Genomic DNA, 23,377 nt, shown 5'->3' with positions numbered 1-23,377 from the left:
CTGCTCGGGGGTCCCGTTGGATGGGGCTCACCCCCTTTTCTTCCCATCCCCACCCCCCCCACACACCTTTGCAACTGGGGCTGTCGACTCCGGGGGCCGTGTCTCAGCCCCTCCCGGCTCTGCCAGGCCGAGCTGGGCAGCTAGTTTAAACCATGCTGATGTAGAATTTTCCCCTCCCCTCCCGCCAAAGCCGGTGGGCTAGGCTGGCTCAGCGGGGAACCGGCCCCGGGAACTGCCCGGTCCTCCCTGCCAATAGACCTCAGCCACAAGGGATCAGCGCCGAGGCCCAGCTGACCTGCTTTCCTGGCCCTGGCAGTGGTCAATACCAGATGCACCAGAGGCAGGTGCAAGAAACCTGCGTTGGAGCAGCAGCGGATTGGCAGAGCAGACTGGCCTCCCGGCTTCAATGGTCCCCGGCAAGTCGCCTTCCTTCAGCAAGAGACGGCACGGAAGGATTCAAATGTCTGAAATCCCTCCAGCTCGCATCTTCCACCCTCATTCGTGGGTGCGACTTCCTTCCACCTCAGCGCTGCAAAGGTACTTAGTGGATATGGGGAAAGCGGTGGACGTGATAGATCTTGACTTTAGCAAAGCTTTTGATACGGTCTCCCACCGTGTTCTTGCCGGCAAGTTAAAGACGTATGGATTGGATAGATAGATTCTAATGTGGATGGAAAGCTGGCTAGATCGTCGGGCTCAACGGGTAGTGATCAACGGCTCCATGTCTAGTTGGCAGCTGGTATCAAGCAGAGTGCCCCACGGGTCAGTCCTGGGGCTGGTTTTTGTTCAATATCTTCATTAATGATCTGGATGATGGGATGGATTGCACCCTCAGCAAGTTTGCAGATGACACTAAGCTGGGGGGAGAGGTAGATACGCTGGAGGGTAGGGATAGGATACAGAGTGACCTAGACAAATTGGAGGATTGGGCCAAAAGAAACCGCATGAGGTTCAACAAGGACAAGTGCAGAGTCCTGCACTTAGGACGGAAGAATCCCATGCACTGCTACAGACTAGGGACCGACTGGCGAAGCAGCAGTTCTGCAGAAAAGGATCTAGGGGTTACAGTGGACGAGAAGCTGGATATGAGTCAGCCGCGTGCCCTTGTTGCCAAGAAGGCCAATGGCATATTGGGCTGTATTAGTAGGAGCGTTGCCAGCAGATCGAGGGAAGTGATTATTCCCCCCTATTTGACACTGGTGAGGCCACATCTGGATACTGTGTCCAGTTTTGTCTCAAGTTGCAGTGGGGGAGGTCTAGGTTGGATATTAGGAAACACTATTTCACTAGGAGGGTGGTGAAGCACTGGGATAGGTTCCCTAGGGAGGTGGTGGAATCTCCTTCCTTAGAGGTTTTTTAAGGCCCAGCTTGACAAAGCCCTGGCTGGGATGGTTTAGTTGGGGGTTGGCCCTGCTTTGAGCAGGGGGTTGGACTAGACACCTCCTGATGTTCTATGATTCTATGATCCCGGGACGCATCCACAGGGGAATCTCGAGGAGGAGCAGTGAGGTTATTTCCCCTCTGTGTTTGGCACTGGTGCGACCGCTGCTGGGATCCCGTGTCCGGTTCTGACGCCCACCATTCCAGGAGGACGTTGATAAATCAGAGAGGGGTGAGAGAAGAGCCACAAGAATGATCAATGGGTTAGAAAACCTGCCGGATAGCGAGAGCCCCAAGGAGCTCGATGGCTTTAGCTGAACGAAGAGAAGATGTGACTTGATCCTAGGCTGTAAGAACCTACGTGGGAATCCAATATTTAATAAGGGGTTCGCCAATCTGCAAACCTCGCTCCCGTTGAATTCGGAGCTGCAATACCCGTATGGATCTGAGCCCACGCTGAGGACTCGCTCACCCGGGTGCGGTCCGGTGCTCAGCACAATCGGGTTAGAGCTGAGGCCCCCCGCTGCTGTCTCAGTGCCCCAAGTGAGCCCTGAGCGTCTGGCAAGGCAGAGCCAGGCGGTGGAGGTGCAGACTGGCTCTCAGAGGCCCTTTTCCAGCAAGACACCGGGCAACAGCTCGTCCAGCCCAGGGCCGGGACAGCAGGCCGGGGGCGAAGTCGAGTCACAGGTTCAGGAAGCCAGTTCATATATCCACAGCAAACAGGAAGCAATGAGGCAAGACCTTGGCTGGCCCTGGAAATGGAGAAGAATATAATATAAATCAGTTGGGCCGCGCCTGGCACTACAGCGAGCTGCCCCAGCGAGCGGCAGGTTAACGCTCTGATTCGCCAGAGCTCCCGGCTCTCAAAGCAACAGACGAACATGAAATCAATGAGTCCCGCTACCCGCCCCCTGGGCCAGATGGAGATGGAGGAGAGGAAAGTGGAGAGGTTAAAGCAGGAGGCAGACTAGGGGGTCAGGACTCCTGGGTTCTATTCCCTGGGAGGGGGGTCTTGGGATCAGAGCAAAAGGACATTGGACTCTGGTTTCTACTCTCGACAATTTATGCCCAGTGACCCTCATTACCACAGTGTCTGGGCACCTTATGCTCTTCAGTGTATTTGTCCTTAACCCCCCGCCCTGGAGGTTTGGATATCACCATCCCCAGCACCCAGGTGGGGAACTGAAACCCACAGAGGCTAAGAGACTTGCCCCAGCTCACCCAGGGAGGCTGCAGGAGAGCCCAAAAGTTGAATCCAGGATTCCCACGCCCCATGCTGGCCCCTGGGCCGTCATTCTGTCAGTGGCGCTGCCTGGGTAACCCTGGGCCAGGCCCAGCCCTGTGCCTCAGTTTCCCCTCTAGTTTGGGGCAGGGACTCTTAAGCCAGTCACCGGCTCTCTCACTGTGTCTGTGCAGCACCCGGCCCAATGAGGCCCTCATCTCGCCTGGGGGAAGGGGGAACGACCCCCACTCCCTAGTGCAGAGAGAGCCCCACTGCAGCCAGCTGGGCCAGCGGGGGCTGGGCGCCTCTGTTCGGCCTAGGAGGGGGGGAACCGCCTCATGGGCTCCAGCCACAAGAAGCTGGGAGGCCAGCGCTGGAGGGAAGAACGGGAGGTTTCCTGCCTCCCTCCCCCTTCGCAAGCTGCTCTGCCGGCAGATGCTGAACAAAGCAGGAGCCGCGCTGATCAATCCCACTGAGACTACAGCTTGCGCTCCCCCCTCAGACACACAGCCCGGCCTGGGGACCCGAGCCCTGGAGCGATGCGTGGAAGAGGCGGATTCCCAGGCCCCTGTTGGCAGGGAAAGGCCTTGTCGCTGCTCAGCAGAGTCTCAGCTTTCACTAAATAAAAGCAGCCAGTCTCAGGCTCTTCGGCCTGCAGATGTGACCCAGGTGTAACTGACTGCCTGAGTCTGCAGAGAGCCTGGGACAAATGCTCTGGGAGTGGGGAAGCTGCCTCAAATGTACTGGGCACAGCGATGCTGCCTGAGTTTGCAAAGAGCCTGAGCCAGTTGCTGGGAGGGGAGAAATTTGCAACTAAGATACCCCAACGGCCTTAACGCTGCCCCCGTAGAGCTTCTGCCCTCCAACCTTCCCTTCCCAAAGTGAGGAGAATGGAGGATGGACATGTAAATACATGGCAAGGGACTCAAGCAGGAAGCTCATTCCCATGAGACCTGGCTGCAGGGAAACCCAGGCTGCTGGCAGCGTCCAGCCATTGCTGCCTCACCTTTCCCAGACAGCTGCTGGGGGACAGCTTGGGGCTGGCCCCGCACTGTTCCAATGGATGCTCCTGGGAGCTGCAGGCTGAAGAGGAAGGCTCCCTAACTGAGTGAACATGAAGACATAAGAAGGAGCAGTGGGGTGGCCTGGTGCCATGGGCAGCAGGAGACATGGCTTCTATCCCCAGCTCTGAGCTGCTGCAAGTCCTGGTCCCACTCTGTGCCTCAGTTTCCCCTCCCACCTCATCTACTTAGACTAAGCTCTCAGGGATTTTCTCTCATTAGGTGTCCGTGCGGGAGAGGTGGCCCCTATCCCGGTGGGGTGTGTGTGAAGCGCCTGGCTGGATGGGGGCCGTGACCTCAGTCAGGGGCTGTGCAGTGCCTGGCAGGTGCTATCGGGAGGGCTGCGGGTTACAGGCGACAGTGGTAGCCTCCATTGCGTTTGCCTCGCTGCTTAGCCCTCCCACCTGCATGACGGAGGGCGTAGCCGTGGGGCACCGGCTGACCTGTGTGAATGCAGCAGCACTTCACCCTCCCGCCCTGCTCATACGGCCGCCTGGCCCGGGGCCCATCCCAGGGCATGAATGGCCAAGGGCTGAGATCATGTGAACGTGGGGGCTGGCGATTTTCCCTTGCTCTGAGCCCCGGTGCCCGGAACCCGCTTCCTTCCTGCTGGGAGGGACGAGGAGGCTCCTTGCACTAATCATGGGCAAGATCCCAAGCCCTTTCGGCACTGCAGCCCCATGGGACAGCAGGACCCACGTGCCAGGGGCTCCCTGCCTGCCGGAGCTCAGCTGAAGCACCCGGGGTAATCCAGGCCCCCAGACAGCAGCACCTCAACGGCTGGGAAGAGGGTGCTCCAGAGGGAGGGTAACACGGAGCTGGCAGGGCTCAGCTGCCCTGATGAACATCACACCCCGGGCGCTGCACCCAGCAGCATCCCAAGTCCCCGTGAGAGACAGGAAAGCAAGGAATGGGGGAGCCACTGGGGCAAGCAAGCTCCAGGGCTCTACCCAGCAAGCATGGCCCAGCGGGAGCCCAGGACACCTGGGTTCTATTTGTGGCTTGCCAGCTGACCATGGGCAAGTCACGAACCTGCTCCATGCCTCAGTTTCCCCTCCTGCCCTGTGTCTGGTTGCACTGGCAGACGGGATCATCTGGGCAGCGCCTGCCACGGAGAGCATTTGGCCTGGCAGCGGCACCCGTCGCACTGGGCAGACTGCAGCCAGCGCAAAACGCCCCGAGCTCAGCGGCTCCGCTCGATTTTTAATTAGTCAATTGATTTTTTTTTTGTTGCCATGTCCATGACCCCCTTTTCACCCCACATGCACACAAGGGCAGGGTGCGTGTCTTAGTCCCGGCTGCCTAAGCGCTACCGTAAATCACTAACATTTACACCAAGCCCCAGCCAGGAGAGCTGAGAAGTGGGTTCGCGCCTCCGGAGCGGCCTCAGAGTGGTAACCGCTGAAGCGTGCGGAACTGGCTTCTCCCCTCCCCATCCCACTCCCGGTGATCCGGGCCCAAGGGGACGCCAGAGCAAAAACTCGGTTTAGAAAGCAGCTTCTGGCTGCACCGCGAGGCTGCTACACCATCAGTATCAAGAGGGGCTTTGGGGGAAAGAGCAACTCTTACGGCAGCTTCTTAACTGCTCCACAAAGCTGCCCAGGTTAACCCTGTCCTCAGCGAGGGGCAGCCAGCTCTGCGCCGGACTCCTCCTCCAGGGCCAGCGGGGCGCTGCGCTGCAGGGAGCGGGATAGCTCAGTGGGGGGCGCTCTCCCCCGCCGTCAGCGCTGACCCCAAAGCCCCAGCATGGGGCTGGGGGCATTGCGCTGCAGGAAGCAAAGCGTGCTCCCCTTGCCCTCGGAGCTCACCCCAATACACCAGCCCAGGGCTGGGGGCCGCAGGGGAGTTCTCGGCAGAGAGGCTCGCCTTGGTGAAGATCCAGCACCTCTGCTCCCATTAAGGAGGGAGAAACCTCATAGTCCATCTCTCAAACGGCCAAGGAAGCCTCCAGCAAAACCAGAGTTGACCCTCTGGCTACTCCTAAATCCCATCCTCCTTCCCCTGACACAAGGGAGCACAGTTGGAAGCGGGATCTCGCAAAGGGCCCTTTGGGGTGGGATCTGGGCACCTCCCTGCCTGCTGGTCATCCCCAGCCCTCCTTCTGCCTGGGAAGCAGAGGCTGCTGGGGCTTTGAACGCAGGGATCCATTCCTGGGATGCGGAAGAGATCAGCTGACTGCAGGAGCCAAAGGGCAGGCTGGAGGAACCAAAACTTCACTCCCTCTATCTCCTACAGATGCATCTGCTTCCTCCTTCCACCCTGGAGAAGGGGGGGGAACACCAAACAGCCCAAACTTGTTCAGCACCCCCCCCCCCGGGCCGCTTTTCTAAATACAGCCCCTCCGAGCGAACCAGGCGACATTACAGCCCCGTGTCCTGTTTATGTTCAAAACAACTCAGTTGCTTATCTACCCCCCACCCCCACCCCATCGCCTCCCCAGCAGCCCTGCCAAGGCAGGATGGCTGGTTCCGCCTGCCTTGCTGGAGTCAAGTGTGGGAACGATGCGGGCTCAGTTCCTGACGGGAAGTGCCTTTTATTTCTTCTTATTCTTTCCACGAAGAATGAGGAAACAACAAACCCGGCAAGGGGAGATCAGGGGCTGAATTAACTAACCCTCACTGAGGGAAACGGGACAGCTGAGTCATGGGGGAGGGCCAGGGGCTGTGTTAATATGGCAGGGGGGGGGGGTGGCAAAGGCAGGCCGGGAGGGACGGCTTTTCCCAGCTCACCCACTCCCTTGGGCTAAGCAGTGGAAACAAGAGGCGAATGTTACATTCAAACCCTAAATTATGTTAATCCCGTTAAACAGGCCGGGACAAAGCGGGGAGGCGAGGGAAATTATTCTGACGGGTGAATTAGATATCCAGCGACTTCCCAGCTGCGCCGGCAGATTGACTAGGTGGGCTGGTAAACTTCACCCTGGCGCAGTGCCGAGCTCGAACCCTGGTCTGCCGAAAGCGTTAAACTTCCAGGCGTACGGGCGATACCGGCGCAGCCATGCCAGCATGGACCACGCCGTAATCCGAGTTCTAGCCGGCAGAGCCCGCCTGAACTGGAATCGGAGTGAACCAATCCCACCAGTTTAAGGAAACGCTGCGTCTGCTCATCCCAATCTGTTTACTTTCCTGTTTACATCCAGCTTTGGTCTTGGGATAGAAACTAGGACCTGTTTTCCTGAATCAAAACAGGAACACTCCCCCTTCCAGCCGCTTCCACAACTGCAATTTTAACCTGCATCATGCAACACACACCCAGGGATTCACCCCACTTGGAACTGTCCTTCCCCATCTGTTTCCTTTCAAATAATACACAAGTCCCCACGCCAAGCGATGGCTGCCTCTGAACCCAGGAGGCTGTCAATCGCTTCCGGTCACTTCCTTCCAACTGCAGGAAGGGACAGGGAAAAAACCCAAGGATCTTACTTAAAAATTCAAACACGCTTTTGTGGCTCCAACTCTACGGTGGGTTTATTGTCGTTAGAAGCCCCTGGCATTTATACTTTACAACGATGCTTAGGACAAAAACAAGGCTGCTCCAGCCTCACGCAGTCATAGACTTTGCTTGAGGGGGTTGGGGGCCAATCTGCCCGAGGCCTTGTCCTCCCCCCAGGCACCAAAATGCAGAGTGAAGCCAGTCTATTTAACAGGGACAGGCAAACCCGGCTCTGGAGTGGGAAAGGTCAGTGCAGTTGTCCTGGGGAAATGGATGTCAGACCAGAGGTGGGAGCGTGCTACCTAAACCTCCCCCGAGCACGGCCGGCGGCAGGGTTGGGGGAAGGAACATTTAAAGGACACGGAAGAGAAGCTCACTTGGGTATTAGGTGACGGCTCCAACAGAGGGCAGAAGGCTGCAGTGACTGTCTGTAGTCTGGCCCCTGGACAGGCAGGGGTCACGCTTAGCCCTGAAACGGGAGGGGCCTGATGGTCTCGAGCTGGAGGTGCAGTTTATAGGTTCACGGCCATTCGCCCGTCTTGTTTCTACACTCTCCCAGTGCGTGTGGGGCCAGCCACCCCTGCCCCATCCGGTCTGGCAGGGAGCAGATCATCGGGAGTGCCTGCTCCCCTTGCACTGAGACTGGACAATCTGTGCCCCATCTACCTCCCGCCGCCCTTCCAAAAGAGGGTTTGTGGCCCCAGCTCCACCAGTCCTTGGCAAACTCTGAGGGGGCTAAGGCGGGTGCCTCTTGTAGTGAGTGAACGGCTCAATTGCCCGTCCCACACAGGACACCACCTCCTACCCCCCTCCACGCCTAAGGGAGAAGAGCAAAGCAGGGCCGCGCCGTAAGCCGCCTGTAGAAAGATGACCGTTTATTTGAAGCGTGCGTCCCACTGGTTCCATTCACGCCAACAGGAGCAGCACGGTCCTCTCTCTCGTCTGAAGGAAACACGATACAGAGGGGGGGCGAGATCTAGAAGCTAATTAGGGAGTGACCCTCCCCACCCCCCTTTATTTGTACTGAGATAAGTCCATTTCTCTGCAGACACACAGGCCCCACTAGGCCACCGTAGAGCCGGCGTGGGACTCTCTGCCGGCCGGCTCGCCGCCCCGCAGAGCGGGTCTGGAACAGGCTAAGTCTGAAGGCAGTTCTGCAGGCCTTGTAGATGAGATGCCATGGCTGGAACCCCACCCCCCAGACCACGCTGCTCTGACGGTCCACAAGCGGGTGGGGCTGCACAGGAGAGTGTCACTGCTGCTTCGACCGAGGCCATAGCCGGCTTGCCAGGGAGCCCAGGAAAAGCTGCTGCTTCTTGTTCTTGGAGAGGTCGGCGAGCCGCTGCTGTTCCTCCTGCACGCACAGGGAAGGAGACAAGGCCTGCGTTACTGGGGCGTGCTCCCAGCCCCACACGGCCCCAACAGCACCGAGCTGAGGGCTTCCTTGAGCCTTCCACTATTAGCCACTGAGCCCTGTCTATGCCACAGCTCCCGGGCGGTGACTCAGGCGTGATTTCAGCCAGGGAGGTGAAGTGATCGTCCAAGTTCCCACAAGGAGTTGGTGGCAGAAGTGGGAACACGCTCAAGAGCGGATTGCCACCCCTGTGCTTTCACCCCCAGCCCATCCTTCTGCCCCAGCCTTCAACAGATGATGCGCAAGCGATAAATCATTGCACCAAAATCCAACGGGAGGTGATGGCTCTTGCCAGCACACATCCAGCCAGGCTGAGATGTGAGTGAGCACACGCTAGTTACACACAGGTGAGCCTGTCACTGATATGCTCAGCATCAGGGTGAGCCTGACAGGTGAAATACAGTTGAGGGGCTTGCGGGAACGCCAGTTTCTTTTCCCAGCTCTGCTGCTGGCTGGCCTTGGGCCAGTCACTTCTCTACTCCAGGCCTCGGTTTCCCCGTGCGTACAATACTGATCTCCTTTGTAAAGCTCTCCGAGAGCTACTGACGAAAAGCTAGGGCTTTTTCATGACGATTGTAACAACTACATTGGTTCCGACACAGCTATCATTAAAGCGGGACAACCCTTAGCGTGGATGCAGTTAGCCCAGTAGCAAGGTACTTATTTCGGGAGGGCTGATTCCGGTAAGTTTCCAAGCCAATCTAGCCACGGCGATAGGATACCTGCGTGCAGAGCAGCCCCTGAAGCCTTCCTAATGCTTCCCGGGGAAGGACTTGGCCAGTGCTCCCAGCTGCACCCCCCTCCCCTCGCGTCACTGGTTCCTCATCACCGTCGAGACATCTGTCTAGGGTTTCCACAAGCAAGCCGGGGGGATCTTGCCACATTTCAACAGATTAAAAACAAGACACACTATTCTATTCCACGTGACTAGCGAGTAGGAACCTACCCTGCTCCCAACACCCCCTCCTGACCCTTGCTGTGTCTTGTCTATTTAGATTAAGCTCTGTTCTGTCTGCGCAGCATCGGCACAAAGGGGCCCCGATCTCGTTACCGGAAGACGCTGCTGTAGTACAAACATTATCCCATCCTCCAAGGCTCTGAGGACAGGCTCCATGCTACCCCCTGCCTTCAGGTGCCACAGCCTAAGCCGGGGCGGCAGGAGCCGCGAGATCGGCGCCCTTACCTGCTCCAGCTGAGACTGCCTGCGTTTAAACGCTTCCAGCGGGTCGTCCTCCATCGAGTAGTTCTCCAGCACCGTCCTGACATCCTCGACCCCGCTCAAGGCAATAGCTGTCGGGCAACGAGAGGTGGGGAAGGAGAAGCTGAGCATGGGTATGCGAACACGTCAGACAAAGCCGGGCCGGGAGGCAGGGATTCTGCACTGCGTGCGTATATGCAGCATTACGGTCCTGCTAGGGTCAGAGGGTCTAGACCCAGGGGCGATGGACTCTGTGGCCCCGCCCCTGCCCCACCTCTTCCACTGAGGCCCCACCCCCCCAGCCAAGCCAGAAGCTGGACCCAGGTCCCTCCACCTGCGTGGGGAGGATGGGGGGGTGCCAAGAGCAGCCCCCAGGGCACCCACCCAGGGCAGGCGGAGGGTCCACAGCTCCCCGGGCTCCAGTTTCCAAGGGGCAGTGCCCCAGGGGAGGGCCAAAAAGTGGATGGGCCAGGTCCCCCTGGTCCCCCATTCTGGTGCCTCTGTCTAGGCCCCTCTCTGAAATGCTGCCCGTTCCCAGGAGAGAGGCCCGAGAGACCTGCTCTCTGCGGGAACTTAGGGAGCAGCTGGAAGGGGACTAACTCCTGGACCTTCCAGATATAAACCCAGTGTTCCCTCGCCCACAGGAACGGGTCAGGCAGTCGCTGAGTGTAACCGTCCCATGGCCTTACGGCGCGATGATCCGGTCCGATTTCATCGCCAAGCGCCCCCCCACGCCAGCGGCAGCCCCTGGCAGAGGGACACCCCCTCCCCCCCTTACTCTTCAGGAAGGCGGCGAGGTCGAAGAGCGTCCTGTCGTCGGAGCCGCCATCCCATTTCTTCAGTGCCATGCCGTTGAAGGGCTGCAGGCGGAATGCCTCCTTCTTGCAGTCCACCACCACCACCTTGGCGGGGTCTCTGTTCAGGCAGGAAATATCCTAGACGCGGAGACACGGGACAGAAGCTGAAACCTGCGCTCTCCAGCACCCGACGCAGCTGGCACCACGGGGCACTGCAGGGACAGCCCAGGAGACAGATCTCCCCCCCGCCCAGCCTAGGCTGGGCTTCCATCCCCTCGCCCCAGCCCCTCCACTGCAGCCCTTCTCCTGAACAGGAGCATTCAGTGGGTCCAGACCGACAGGGCAGTTCGAAAATCAGCGACTGCTCTAGACTTTCAGTCCTAGAGTTTCCTCTGTGGCTGGAAGGCGGCAGGGAAAACGCCGGCAGATGCAGCCCGAGGGGATGGGCATGGCACCCATTGGAAGTGGGGGGCCCGCCCCCGAGGGCCTTCAGACAAGTCAATCAGACACAGCTCCGGACGCCCTGGGGGGTCCAGCTACCACGGGGATAGATCAGCCTCAGGCCCAGGGCATGTGAGGCTGGGGGAGGGGGAAATCCTAGGACTTTTCTCCTCAGGGACGGTAGAGTCTGCATGTTGACCCAAGGGCGTTTCTGGTCACCCTCCTCTCTCTAAGGAGGCTGTTCCTCTGCCTAGACAGGCTAGTCCCCCATGTTAGGGGCTACACAAGGAGGGCAGCTTGCCGCTGGCTCAGCACAGCTTCCGGGGCTCACACCAGGCAAAACTGTTCAAGAAAGCCACCAACGACTCACTCCAGCCACCTGCTCCGCCCGAGGGGTCCCGCCCCATAGCACACAGATCCCTAGCACTGCGGGCAAAGCGCAGTCGTTACGGCTGTGGGTCAGCGTCGTGGTTCGCTGTTCCAGATCGACGTGGCGAGCCCTAAAAATCCAGGGCTGGGTGTGTGTGTGTGGAAGGATGCCAGTCGGCTCTGCGGGGTGGCTTAGAGCAACGATGACAGGGGAGAGGGGAGGGGAGAGATGCTAGTCAGACCCTTCCTCTCCATCCCATAGCGAGAATGACTGAGGGGTCCTGTAAAGGCTGGTGAAGCCGGAACAAAAGAGCAACCTGTGGCACTGGGCGGTGCAGAAGGCCAGGAATCCAACAGCAACCACTAGTTCCCATCTAGCACTTTCCATCCTTAGAGCTTAAAGCACTTCACCAAGGAAGCCAGGATCATTAGCCCCCATTTTACAGATGGGGAAACAGAGGCAGAGAGGGGAAGTAACTTACCCAGGGGGCCGGTGGCAGAACCAGGGACTGAGCCCAGGCCTCACGTCCTAATCCAGTGCACTATCCACTAGGCTGCACTGCCTCCCCCATGCAGTGTCTGGATCACTGCATGACCTTGCTAGCGCTGCTCAGACAGGGAATGGAAAAGAGAAACACCCTGGAAGGCGGGGGAGGGGAGTCGTCTTGTGATTGCTGCAGGGGTCTACATTCCCTGCTAGGACTGGTAGTGGGGAGGGATGTATATTCACAGCGTGCTTCGCAGCATCCCATCGCTGCACATGGGCTGGTAATAGCACAGAAGTGACGACAGGGCAATGGATTTAAAAGCTAAGTTAACCCAGAATTTTTTTTATTATTATTATTTTTCGGTAGTGCCAGCAGTAAACAGGGCAGTACCGCGCCGCCGCCTCCAGCTCTGATTTACACACTTGTCGCCCTGTCCCCTCCTCCGCGATATTCCAGTCGTAAACAAAACAAACGTCCCGCTGGGGAACGAATCCCGGTTACGGTACCAGCAAGCTCTTTCTAAAGCTGCGACATCTTGGATGGAACAGCAGGGCTGCTCCTTGCAAAGCCGCCCCGCCCCCTTCAAAATCCACAAACAATCAAAACACAGAGAGAGCTGCCCTGAGAGAAAAGGACGCCCTGCCCACCCCGGGACAGCAGATGGGAGGTGAGCGGGAGGGAGGGCGTGTGCGGGGGAAAGAGAGACAGAAGGTCCATAGCAAAGCAAAACATCCCTGCTCTATTGTGGAGCGCGGACAGCGGTGTTCGAATTGCAGCGCATGAGGCAAGGGCTGGGGAAAGAGGGCAGCTTTTCACGGGCACAGCACTGCCTAGATGCAGAGGTGATATGGGACTATTTCACGGCCGTCGGGCATCACATGGGGAACCAAGGCTAACACGACTGCGCTCAGAGCGGGAGAAAGCACAGGGCAGCGCTGAATTTCGAGCTGCCTACATCCCAAAAGGGGCGTCAGCTGCCTGGGAGAGTTTTAATGTCCAGCCAGGCAGCTGTGCATGCATGTCTAGAAGTCACAGAGACTCAAGCCTTCTGCTGGATTCAGAGAGCCCGAGTGGCAGACACACAGGAATACAAGGTCAGGGTAGACAAGGCTGTCACGGATCGTCTCCATGTTCACATTCTGCCACTGTGGCAACGAGGCAGCAGGCAGACGCTGTACGTACCATCACTCACCGGAGGACAGAGCAAAGTGCAGGAGGGCCTCCCCTCCCCCCCGCCGCACACCAGCCGCTGAGACAAACTGAAATTAACATACAGCATGTTTCTGGACGGCTGACAGCTGAGAGGGGCCCCTTGTTAAACACAACCAATGCATCAAGTCAGTCAAGGGAAAGCTCTGGGGTTTGGTAATAATCTAGCACAATCAGGCAGGGATCTACATCGTACTGAAGCAGCAAAGCTCAGAGCAGCTGCCTTGGTTTTAAAGGTGACCTGCACAAGGGAACAAATTGCCTTTTCCCCAGTTTTTCTCCTTTACCTGGCCGCCCCCCTTGCAATTCTGCTAATTTTTAAAGCCGGAAATATTAAGCCTGATTGTCCCTTGATTGTGCTGGATGATGGAGAAGGGCCGATGAGGAGCCTTGTCAGATGGAAAGACAGTTCTCTCGAGTGTTTGAGTTTATTGGCCATTGTCTCAAACAAAAAGTTTTAAACATCTGAAACAAAAGTCGCTTTCGCCTCTGAATCTGGCGTCATTTCTTCGGCATCTGCAATGTCATCAGTTTGCCAGTTCTCCATAGGGTCTTGGAGAGCAGACAAAACCAGAGTTTGTCTACATGAAGACATCCAGGAAAATTAATCCCAATTAACTTTTAGGTGGATTAGCTAAATTGCATCACACCCATTTGTACAGCCCTGGAAATCCACAGATATCCACTTTTTATCCATAGATATGTGCATCCGCGGATGCAGTTGTATTACCAACCATCTTCGCAGATCAGTTGCAGATCCACATTTTTGTATCTGCGCAGGGCTCTACCCTCATGGATGCTTTAAATTCAGACGTAAAGGGACTTGAATTCATTTTATCTTAATTCACTTCCACATTAAATTAATGTCAACCAATTGAAGGCCACTAATTCGGAGTGAGACTGCTCACACGGGGATGTAATGCAGTTTAACGAAAGGTGTGTATTTGAAGTGGATTCGTTCATTTGATTAATTTTCCTGAGGTTATGGTCTTGCCTACACTTCAGACTACGGGGAGTGTGAACTGCAGAGCGCGCTGAGGTATTGCACTCTAGTTACCCCCAGTATGAACTAAAAGGTACCTAACTTTGCATTAATGGAGAGGACTGTGTTAGTGCAAACGAGGTACCTTTTAGTTCCCACCAGAAATATCAGCACAGTACTTCTGTTTGTTCTGCAATTCACATCCCCACAGTCTGCCCTGTGGCCAAGTGTAGACGTACCCTAAGAGTCCTCACCCTAAGAAGCCCCAGTGAACGAACAAAACTAGAAAATGAAGTCCCTAGAGGCCTTCCTTGTGTATCGAAGGGCACAAAGCCAGCATGCTCCCCCAGCCATCGGTCACCTTTCAAAGCAAGATTACAGCCAGAATGGTCACATCCTCTGACAGACACACACTAGAATTTGCATCGGTGAAGTCAGCAGACATGACTCAGAGCTAGACGGGGTTACAGCTGCACAAAGCTGGGGTTACTCAATGAAGGAGACTCCATTTCCCTTTCAACCACTTCCCCCAGCAAGCGCCAGGGGCAATGGAAGATTTCTCTGCTACTTCTGCCTCCATCATACCCTCGGATGAGGACCTCTCTGTCTCAGCTCAGCAGTTTACAGCCTTTACTCGAGAAAGCTGTAAAAAGGTTTTTTGGTGTATGCTTCTACGGGGATGAATCGGCTGGTGCAGAAGCTTACATGCTTTTTAGCTGCTGAGGCTCACAACACAAAACCCACTACATAAGCTGGAAAAGCTCGGCACCGTGAGCCTCTGATGGGGAAAGACTGAAGTTAACTGGCAGAGCCGTGTGACTAGTCCAAGACTGGAACAGCAGGGGCATCGGCAGAGCTAGAGGGCGAGGTTACATCAGGATACGTAGGCAATGGTCTGAAAGCAGCACGTTAACCACAAATCGCATGAAGCAGTCAGACCCGGTCAGTTTCCTGCTCACTGCAGCATAGATGAGTTCTGAGATTATTTTGGGTCTCCAGCGCTAGGAAGCGGCGAAACTATTCAAGCCAGAACCCCCAGTAAAGATACCTTAACGTGGTGTCCATCCATGTAACGGGTGGCATCTCGGAAAAGCCGATAGGAGATGAATCCATGAGGATCCACGCTGTCAATGAGGGGGAATGCCGTCTGGAGGAGAAAGAAGAGGGGTGATTCAAGGCCTGTACCAGACAACCCTCAAGGCTTAAATGAATCCACAGCTCATAGACACATCTTGAAAAATATTAGGGGTCAACAACAGAGCTTCTGAGTAGTAGCATGTAGATATGTGAAGCTAAAGAAAACCAGGCACAGGTTTCAGAAGTCCGGGACAACTTAATGCATATGGCTGGCTGGACAATGGAAATATCTTCCAGTGAAACATGTAATAGTTTTGGGGAAAGCCTCATCCCAAACGGGGTCAAAAAGGTGCTATTTTTCCTGGGAAGAGATTTCAGAAAAAGTGCATTTTAGAGAACCAAAACAAAAAAAAATTCAGCTTTTGGAGGCAGAACGTGAAACTCACACAACATGGGCAGTTGGGGAGCCATGATTTTGATTTTCCCAACAGAAAACAATCAATTTTTTTTCGGTAAAACAGAAATTTACCCATGGAAAACTTCCATTTTGGGAAAAGGGCATTTTCTGGCAGAAAATCAGATAGATGGATGCGCTTTTCAGTCACCCTGATACACCCCCAAATCCACCGCGCAGCTTGATGTCACAGCCGGCCAAGTTTGGCAGTAGTAACACAAGAAACACGTGCACTAGGGAGGAGGTTAGAAAAGGCACTGGTCAGGAACGTGGAGAGGAACAAGGCACGGTTAGTTAAAGGTTAGTAATTACCAAGGTCTCCAGCAGAGTCCACAAAAGCTGGCATCTCCCCAGCCCACAACTCACACAAATATCATAGGCAACACTGGATGGGGCGTTTAACCATTCTGGAGACAGAGAGGCAGCCCGTGGCTGTGCACACCCGAGTGCCCCGTTGTGGACTTGGGTTCAGACAGGTCTCGTGAAGCTGGTGTGTTTTGCTGGGGCAGCCTGCAGGAATCCACCCCGCAGTGCACCAAAGGGGAAGCTATGCCGGATCATAGCACGGGCCAGCCAGTCCCTTGACACGCTTTGAGGGCAGCACAGCTGGCCAGATGCATGCTGTTCCCTCAGCAGGTTCCAACAAGGGCAGGGTTTTTTGCCTGATGGATGCAAACATCCCCCCTTCTCGCGGAAAGTCTCACCAAATTAGCACGGCAATAGCCCCAATTCAACAGGGTGAATGGAGAAGATGGGGTCCACATAGATTCAAATGAGCAGTGGCATGGTCCAAACTCCGCCATTCACGCCCCAGCTATCTACTGAAGGCAGGTCAAGAGTATGCAGAGACTTTGCCTAGCACAGCAAGGGGGACACTTGCTCCTGGGAGTCTGGCTATAAACAATCAACTCCCCTACACTGGGCTAAACCAACCCTCCCCCCAAGCCCCAGGTTTAAGGGCCACAAACCAGGGTGCCAGCCCAACGGCTGGAGTCGCGAACACAAGGAGCCCAGCACGTCCCCATCTGTACGCCTCACAGCCAGGTTTGCCAGAGTCTCTCCCACCCCCTCTTTTAGCCAGGGCATGCCAGCTGCACCTGTCTGAGAGGACAACACCGCTCATGCCCCCCGGCACTCACCATGCCCGTCTCTGACGTGAAGATGACTATTTCATAGTGCGGCGCCAGCTGCTGAAACAGACTGTCAATGCCAGGTCTCTTCTTAAAGCGCCAGCCGGTTACTAGCTGAGGACAAAGGGAGGGACGGAAAGAAAAGCCATGAGATGACAACTCGCTAGGGAAGGACAGGAGCTGATTTTCAGCAGAGAGGCTGATATCGGCGGCATCACATTGTCCAGCAGGGAGAGCAGCCGAGCGCTCTGGGGCTGCCAAGCAGCATGGAGAGAGCACAGGGGGAATAAGGCACACGGTAGCCTAGGAAAGAGGCCAGCGGTTCTTCATGGGATGTCCCCTTCCCCCCCCCGACTCACGCATTATCACAGGGCCTGCCGTATCCCATCTTATTGTAGGGCATAGAAGCAGGACCCCATTGTGCCAGGCACTGGACACACACACAACAAAAAGACGATCCCTGTCCCAAAGGGCTGACAATCCAAGACAGACACACAGACCAATGGGGCAGTACCACGACGACACCGCTCGGCATAGCAGCCAGTGGTCTCATCACCGCAGCGACCCAACAAGTCGATTTTTCTGTAGGCCTCATGGGAAAGGAGTTTGAAGGAGGGACCCGTGGGAAGTTAATCGGGCGGATGTGTACAGAGAACTCCTCGCAAGCAGCATGGACAGGAGCACAAAGGTGCATGTTTGAGACTTTCACAAGTGGGCGGCTGGTGCCGGGGGCTGATCGGAGGCAGGAGTCAACTTCTCAATAGCGAACTACAGAAGACAGGTAGGGGAGAGGCCGTGAAGGGCCTTGAGAATGAACACAAGCAGCTTGTTTGATGCAATGGAGAAAGGGGAGCCGGTGGAAGGATGCAACTCTCTCAAACCCTTCATTCCCCACCTGTTTGGGTGTCTTTGTTGGTCCAAGCACTGGGCAGGCCTGCTCTGTGGACCACAACCCGACAGACGGTGTGTTAAACCAATGCTCAGATCCCAAAGACGCCCTGCGCCGTGGCTGGCGAGTTAGCAACTCAAACACGCGAGTGGTGTCAGGGTTATTGGGAGTTGGCAGCACTGCTCTGTCCACGAGCTCCCCTCTGTGCAAGAGCGAGGACTGGCCAGCCCGCTGAAATAGAGCGATCAGCTGTCCTTCAAATCCACAGACAACTCCAGACTTCCCAGCCTATCCTGGAACGCTAGCACTTCTCTCCACGGCTATGGCCTCCCTTCCCTTGCTTACTTGCAAATCGCTGTTTTGTGATCAAGTTAAATGCATCCAGTTCACACTAGTTAAGTGGCTCGTGATGCAATGCCCGTTACCTTTGGGCCGTCCATGGGCCGAACCAGAGTGGTGTGGCGACCACACGTGCTAGGTCACAATGAGAATCAAATCTGACCTGTTCACCCCTCTGTCTCCACCTTCAGAGGGACGATGGATGGGCTAACCCCAAGTGGCACTAATATGTGCACCAGGCCGCAATACCTGGGGGAGGGTGCTGGGCTCAACCCTGCAAGACATGGGAGATGCTGCTGTCCAGGGTGAGGGCAGTGCAGGCCCCCTTCTCCCCGCAGCCAGGGGGCCGCATTACCAGGAGGGGAGCTCAAATGCAGTTGGGGTCTGGAAAAGTTTGGGAACCAATGTAGTTCAGGACTTCCACAACCAAACTAAGCAGCAGCTCCCAAGAGGCGGATCGAAGCCATATTCTAACCCTGAGATACGCACTGTGATCTAATGACTGCCGAGGGGAAACTGGATTGGGATGAAGATGGGAGTGGGGGCACGTTGGATTCAACAGCTTGATCCACAAGGCGAGTTCTCCATTGTCGGTGCTCTGTTCCAGCATTAGGCTAGAACCTAGGGCTGGACCCACTGGGTCAGACAGCAGGCCTACGTGCTTATGATCACTGTCTGCAGTCATTCGATCCTGCCTCAAGATGCTGTAATGTCCTGGAGAGGAACCCAAAGTTTGAAAGATGGAGCAAATGCGATCCCTCCTCGTCTCTGCTGGCACCACCCTCCTCTCTGGCCCAGCGCATCTGCTGAAGCAGCACACCCATTTACACAGCAGAAGGCCTGCATGTGTCCAGCATGCAGCTGGCTCCCCCGCAACCAGATGTCCCCTCCTCTCAGAAGCAGCCTGCTGAGAAGAGGTTTAGTTACTGACAGCTTTTAGGCTCATGCAGACAGGGGTCCATCTTCCCCACTCCCAGTGGGCAACGCACAGCTTCTGTTTGCTACAGCTGCTAGATCTGCGGGAATGGCCTGGAGTCCAGCTAGCACTCCCGAAATAAAAGCAAGGGTCAGTTCAGCTGAAGTCAGTGAACTATCCATACGGAACAGAGCTTTGCCAGAGCCCACTGATCCTGATGTGCAACTCCAATTCCAGGCTACACCCACACACACCCACCAGTCCTAACCTGCTGCCCATCTGGGCTCTCTGTGCACAGAATTGTACCCCCATTCCTGACTAGCAGTACCAAAGGCTTTTCCTAGGAAGCTACTTGTGGTCTGACCATTGTGTGAACCTATAGAGTGGCCCTTTATAAGGAAGAAACAGACGCCATGCTGGGACCACTAATCTAGATTTCATTTACGATCTAGCAGGATCTCAGCTAACGCAGTAACCCACTGCCTCCCCCCATGTGTCTGTCGCGAAAGCACTTGAAATAACACACAAAGAATTTGAGGGAAGGAGCCCTCCTCCCCCCGAAACACACTCTCCAGAAAGGGGGACGGCAAAGGGGAGAGAGACTGACTTACCGACCACTCGGGATGGAGCAAAACATCTGTAAGCTCGATGACCAGGGTGTAGGGAGGCTGGTAGTACGGTTCTTTCAGGGGGTCTGGAAGCAGCTTTGGGCTGGTGGGCTCTATAATCATCTGCAGGAAAGAGCCCCAGGAAGACAGTAAAGGAGTTACAGGTGCATGAGGAAGGCAGATAAGGAGGAGCTTGGGGCAGCAGGGCAGAAGAACATGGCTATACATGGCTATCCGGCACACTGTATTAACATGCATGGGCGAGATACAGAATTCCTGCATCACGGATATCGTTTATTTCATCCCTACATCCAGCCCCTTCCACTGGCACTTCCTCCTTCCTGGAAAGCTTTAGTTCCCAAGATGCTACTCTCATGCCCCTGAATACCTGAGTGTTACTGACAGGTGGCAGAGGAAGGGGCAGTTTCAATCCAGATCTGAACATCTGCTGCTCTCTTTCTTCCCTGCTCTCCTCGACCCCCTCCCCACGCTGACCTCGTAACCTATCGGCTTTGGAAAAAATGCCTGCGACTCCCAGTTGTTGTACAAGGCGTCTGTTTAATCAGAGGAAACAGGAGAACACCATTAACACCTCGTTACAGCTTGCCTCAAAAACTAACAAGGGAGATTTCAGAGAACACAGGTCCCCTCCCAATCTGGTACAGTCTTCCCTATCTGCATCCCCCTGAAACCAAGGCTTTGTCTACACTGGAAACTGAGCGACAAAACGTCTGTGGTTCAGGGGTGTGAAAAAAACAAACACTCTCTCCGAACGACAAAAGTTTTGCCGACGAAAAACACTGGTGTGAACAGTGCTTCATTGGCAGGAGCACTCTAAAATGAGGTCTAAAATGGTCCTCCGCTATCCATTCGTGCCTGGAAGCGGCCTCTCCGCCTTCCCTGCGAAGACGGCTCAAGAAGCTGGCAGCGTTAACAAGAACGTGAGTTCCTAATGAGAGCAAAGTTGCTGATGTGAAGAGATTTTTAGCTGCCCAGGTGTAAGGGGCAGGCCACGGTTCAGGTTGGAGAGTTTCTACCCTGGAATAGCCGATGAAATTCACAACACAGAGAGCTTGACACCTACACATTCGGGGCAGCATCAACCGTTGTAGGGGGAAGAACACAAAAGCCTGGGTGCTGATCTCGGCAAGACGAAGGAGAAAACCTTTTTTTGAAGCTAGACCCATTTAGACTGGAAATAAGGCACATGTTTTTAACTGGGAGGGTAACGAACCACTGGATCAACTTACCAAGGGTCACAGCGAATTCTCCATCACTGGGAATTTTAAAATCAAGATAGGATTTAAAAAAGAAAAAAAAAAGCTCTCGCTCAAAAGGAATAATTTGAGGGCAGATCTCTGGCCTGCGCTATTCAGGAGGGCAGGCTAGGATCACAGTGGGCCCTTCCAAATTTTCAATACAAGAACCATCAGCCTAAACGTATTTCATTAATGGCTTAAGGTCTTCCTTAGGGGATGTCTACACAGCGACAGCTGTGCCTGGGTTAGCCCGCCGGAGCTAGCTTGAACCAGCTAGCGGGGGTAAGAGCAGCCAGGAAGATAGGACAGCATAGGTGGTACAAGCCAGGCACGGACCTGGGGTACAAACTCTGCTCGCCAGCCTAGTCTGCTGCACTGTCTTCACTGTGATTGTTACCCGCTGGATTCAAACTACTTCAGGCTTCCCCTGTGGTAGGGAAGTATCAGGCCCCTCCCGCTTTTTTAAGAGGTGGGAAACTGAGGCACGGGAGATGCTGAATGACATGCCCAAGGTCACACTGAAATCAGTGGGGAAGCAGGGAACTGACTCAGATGCCCGAAGACCTAGGCTAGTGCCCTATCCCCTGGGCCATCCTTCCTCTCAAGCCAAACTTCAAATGCCAGGGCCAGGTTAAATCCATGACAAGAAGAGAGGCAGTTTTACAAATCGGAGGCAGTGTGAGGTCACTGTGAGCTCTCTGGAGCTGGGACCGTCTTTCACCACACGTTTGAACAGGGCCTATCTGTCTGTTATCAGAAGACAAATGATAAAGAACTGCAATAGACCTACCCGAATATCTGCAGAGGGGCTCGGTTTCCTAATCATAAGAGTTACGTTTGGCTCAAGCCTATGAAATTTACCCTCGAATTTCCACCTGACTGGAGAACCTAAGATCAGCCCTTTGACGAGCTATTCAAGACCAGCTGGAGGGTTTGTGCAGCAACTCACCTGCCTATAGTCTTTGAAATATTTATACGTCCTTCGGAGCTGCTGAACCACCACTGGATCTGCAAGAGAAGAGGAAGAGTCGAATGTAGCAGCAGCGTCTAGAGTGGGAAAAGTCTTCCCGCCACACATCGCAGCTAGCAGGAAAACGAATCCCGGCCTTGCTAGGGATTCTGAAAGGACCATATGCAAACAGGCTGGGTGGGAGGGAGGATGCTTGGATGCTTGGGGTATTAGAACTGAGGTTCAGTTTCTAGCTCCCTACAGATTTCCTGGGAGATCTTGCCCAAGTCACTTAATCAGCGTGCCTCAGTTTCCCACCTGCAAAATAGGGTTACTGCTCCTTTCCCTCACAAACATGCTTTGCTCATTCATGATGGCAACACATAAAATACCCAGAGAGGCAGGTACAACATAGAATTTATCATTTCATTAGCCGTGGATCCTTTCAGGGACACAAACGCTTCCAATTATACTTCCACCAAGGAGACTCTGCACAAGAAAACCAGCCCCAAAACTGGTGATGCTGTAAGAATCTGCTTCAGCAAAGGGTCTGATTAGTTAAGTGCCAACACCCTTCCGTAGGACCCTATTCATGTGAACCAGCCTTGCAAGAGTCTACTCATCCTCTCCCCCAGGCCAGCCAGCATGGGAGGCAGCATGTTCTGGACAGGGTTGCAGATTTGGAGTCCATGACACCTGGGTTCTATTCCCAGCTCTAACACCAACCTGCTCTCTGTCCAGAGACAAGTCCCTTCTCCTCTCTATGCCTCTGTTTTCCAGCCCACTTCTTGAGTAGTCTGTACGCTCTTTGGGGCAGGGTCTGTCTCTAAGGGTACGCCCGCACTACCCGCTGGATCGGCGGGTGATTGATTGATCTATCGGGGATCGATTTATTGCATCTCGTCTAGACGTGATAAATCGATCCCCGAACACGCTCCCGCCGACTCCGGAACTCCACCAGGGCGAGAGGCGGAAGCGGAGTCGATGGGGGAGCCGCAGCCATCGATCCTGCGCTGTGAGGACGGAAGGTAAGTCGACCTAAGATACGTCGACTTCAGCTACGCTATTCTCTGTAGCTGACATTGCGTATCTTAGATCGATTCTCCCCCTCCCCCTGGTGTAGACCAGCCCTAAGGCTAGCAGCACAGCTGTACTGCTGCAGCTGTGCGGTCTCCCATGTAGCTGCTCTATCCTGCTGGCGCAATTAAACCACCCCCAACGAGTGGCGGTTACTACTCTGGGCCTGTGCAGTGCCCAGCACAACAGGGGCCCTGATCGCAGTTGGTCTGTGCAGCACCTAGCACGACGGTGCCCCAAGCAGCCATTTGTTTTGAGGCAGAAGATAGTTTTCCATCATCACCAAAAAGGGGGTTGGAAGGTGATTCAGTGGGCGGGGGAGGCAGGTGACAGCAAGTAGAACTTGAAACTAGACTGGCAAAATTTTCGTGGCAATTTATGCCTTAAAATACACTGGTTATTTTATGCTTCATTTCTGTTATTTACAAGCATCATTCAGGTCTTCTGTTGCATCAGTGAGAGGTGGGGGCAAGTTACCCCAAACTATTTCATTCTTTAACTGGCAAACCCGAATTTAGGGGTGAAGGGAGGGGAGGGGGAAGGCAGGCATATGCACAACAGTATAAGAACATAGTTTTTAGCTGCCAATCAGGACCAAACTACTCAAGTCTAGAGATTTGGGGGTGGGGGGCAAACTTGAGGCACTAAAGGGGATTCTCAGAAAACAAGGAGCAGCATCCTTCTAA

General features: G+C 55.0%; 1 protein-coding gene across 1 annotated transcript in view; it reads right to left on the bottom strand.

Moving 5' to 3' along the window:
* Positions 1–7,108: 7,108 nt before the first annotated feature.
* Positions 7,109–23,377, bottom strand: part of TIMM50 (translocase of inner mitochondrial membrane 50) — a 49,778-nt gene continuing 33,509 nt past the window's right edge. The window contains exons 5-11 of the mRNA XM_039510723.1: positions 21,615–21,673; positions 19,410–19,529; positions 16,664–16,768; positions 15,042–15,140; positions 10,486–10,642; positions 9,693–9,799; positions 7,109–8,449 (exon numbers count right to left, since the gene is read on the bottom strand). Coding sequence (XP_039366657.1) covers positions 8,348–8,449; positions 9,693–9,799; positions 10,486–10,642; positions 15,042–15,140; positions 16,664–16,768; positions 19,410–19,529; positions 21,615–21,673 — 749 coding nt within the window. The 3' untranslated portion in view covers positions 7,109–8,347. The remainder of the gene's footprint in view (positions 8,450–9,692; positions 9,800–10,485; positions 10,643–15,041; positions 15,141–16,663; positions 16,769–19,409; positions 19,530–21,614; positions 21,674–23,377) is intronic.

The sequence above is a fragment of the Mauremys reevesii genome, linkage group 22, assembly GCF_016161935.1.
Source record: "Mauremys reevesii isolate NIE-2019 linkage group 22, ASM1616193v1, whole genome shotgun sequence".
Lineage (NCBI taxonomy): Eukaryota > Metazoa > Chordata > Testudines > Geoemydidae > Mauremys > Mauremys reevesii.
The sequence above is the reverse complement of the archived record's forward strand: the minus strand, read 5'-3'. Positions and strand labels throughout refer to the sequence as shown.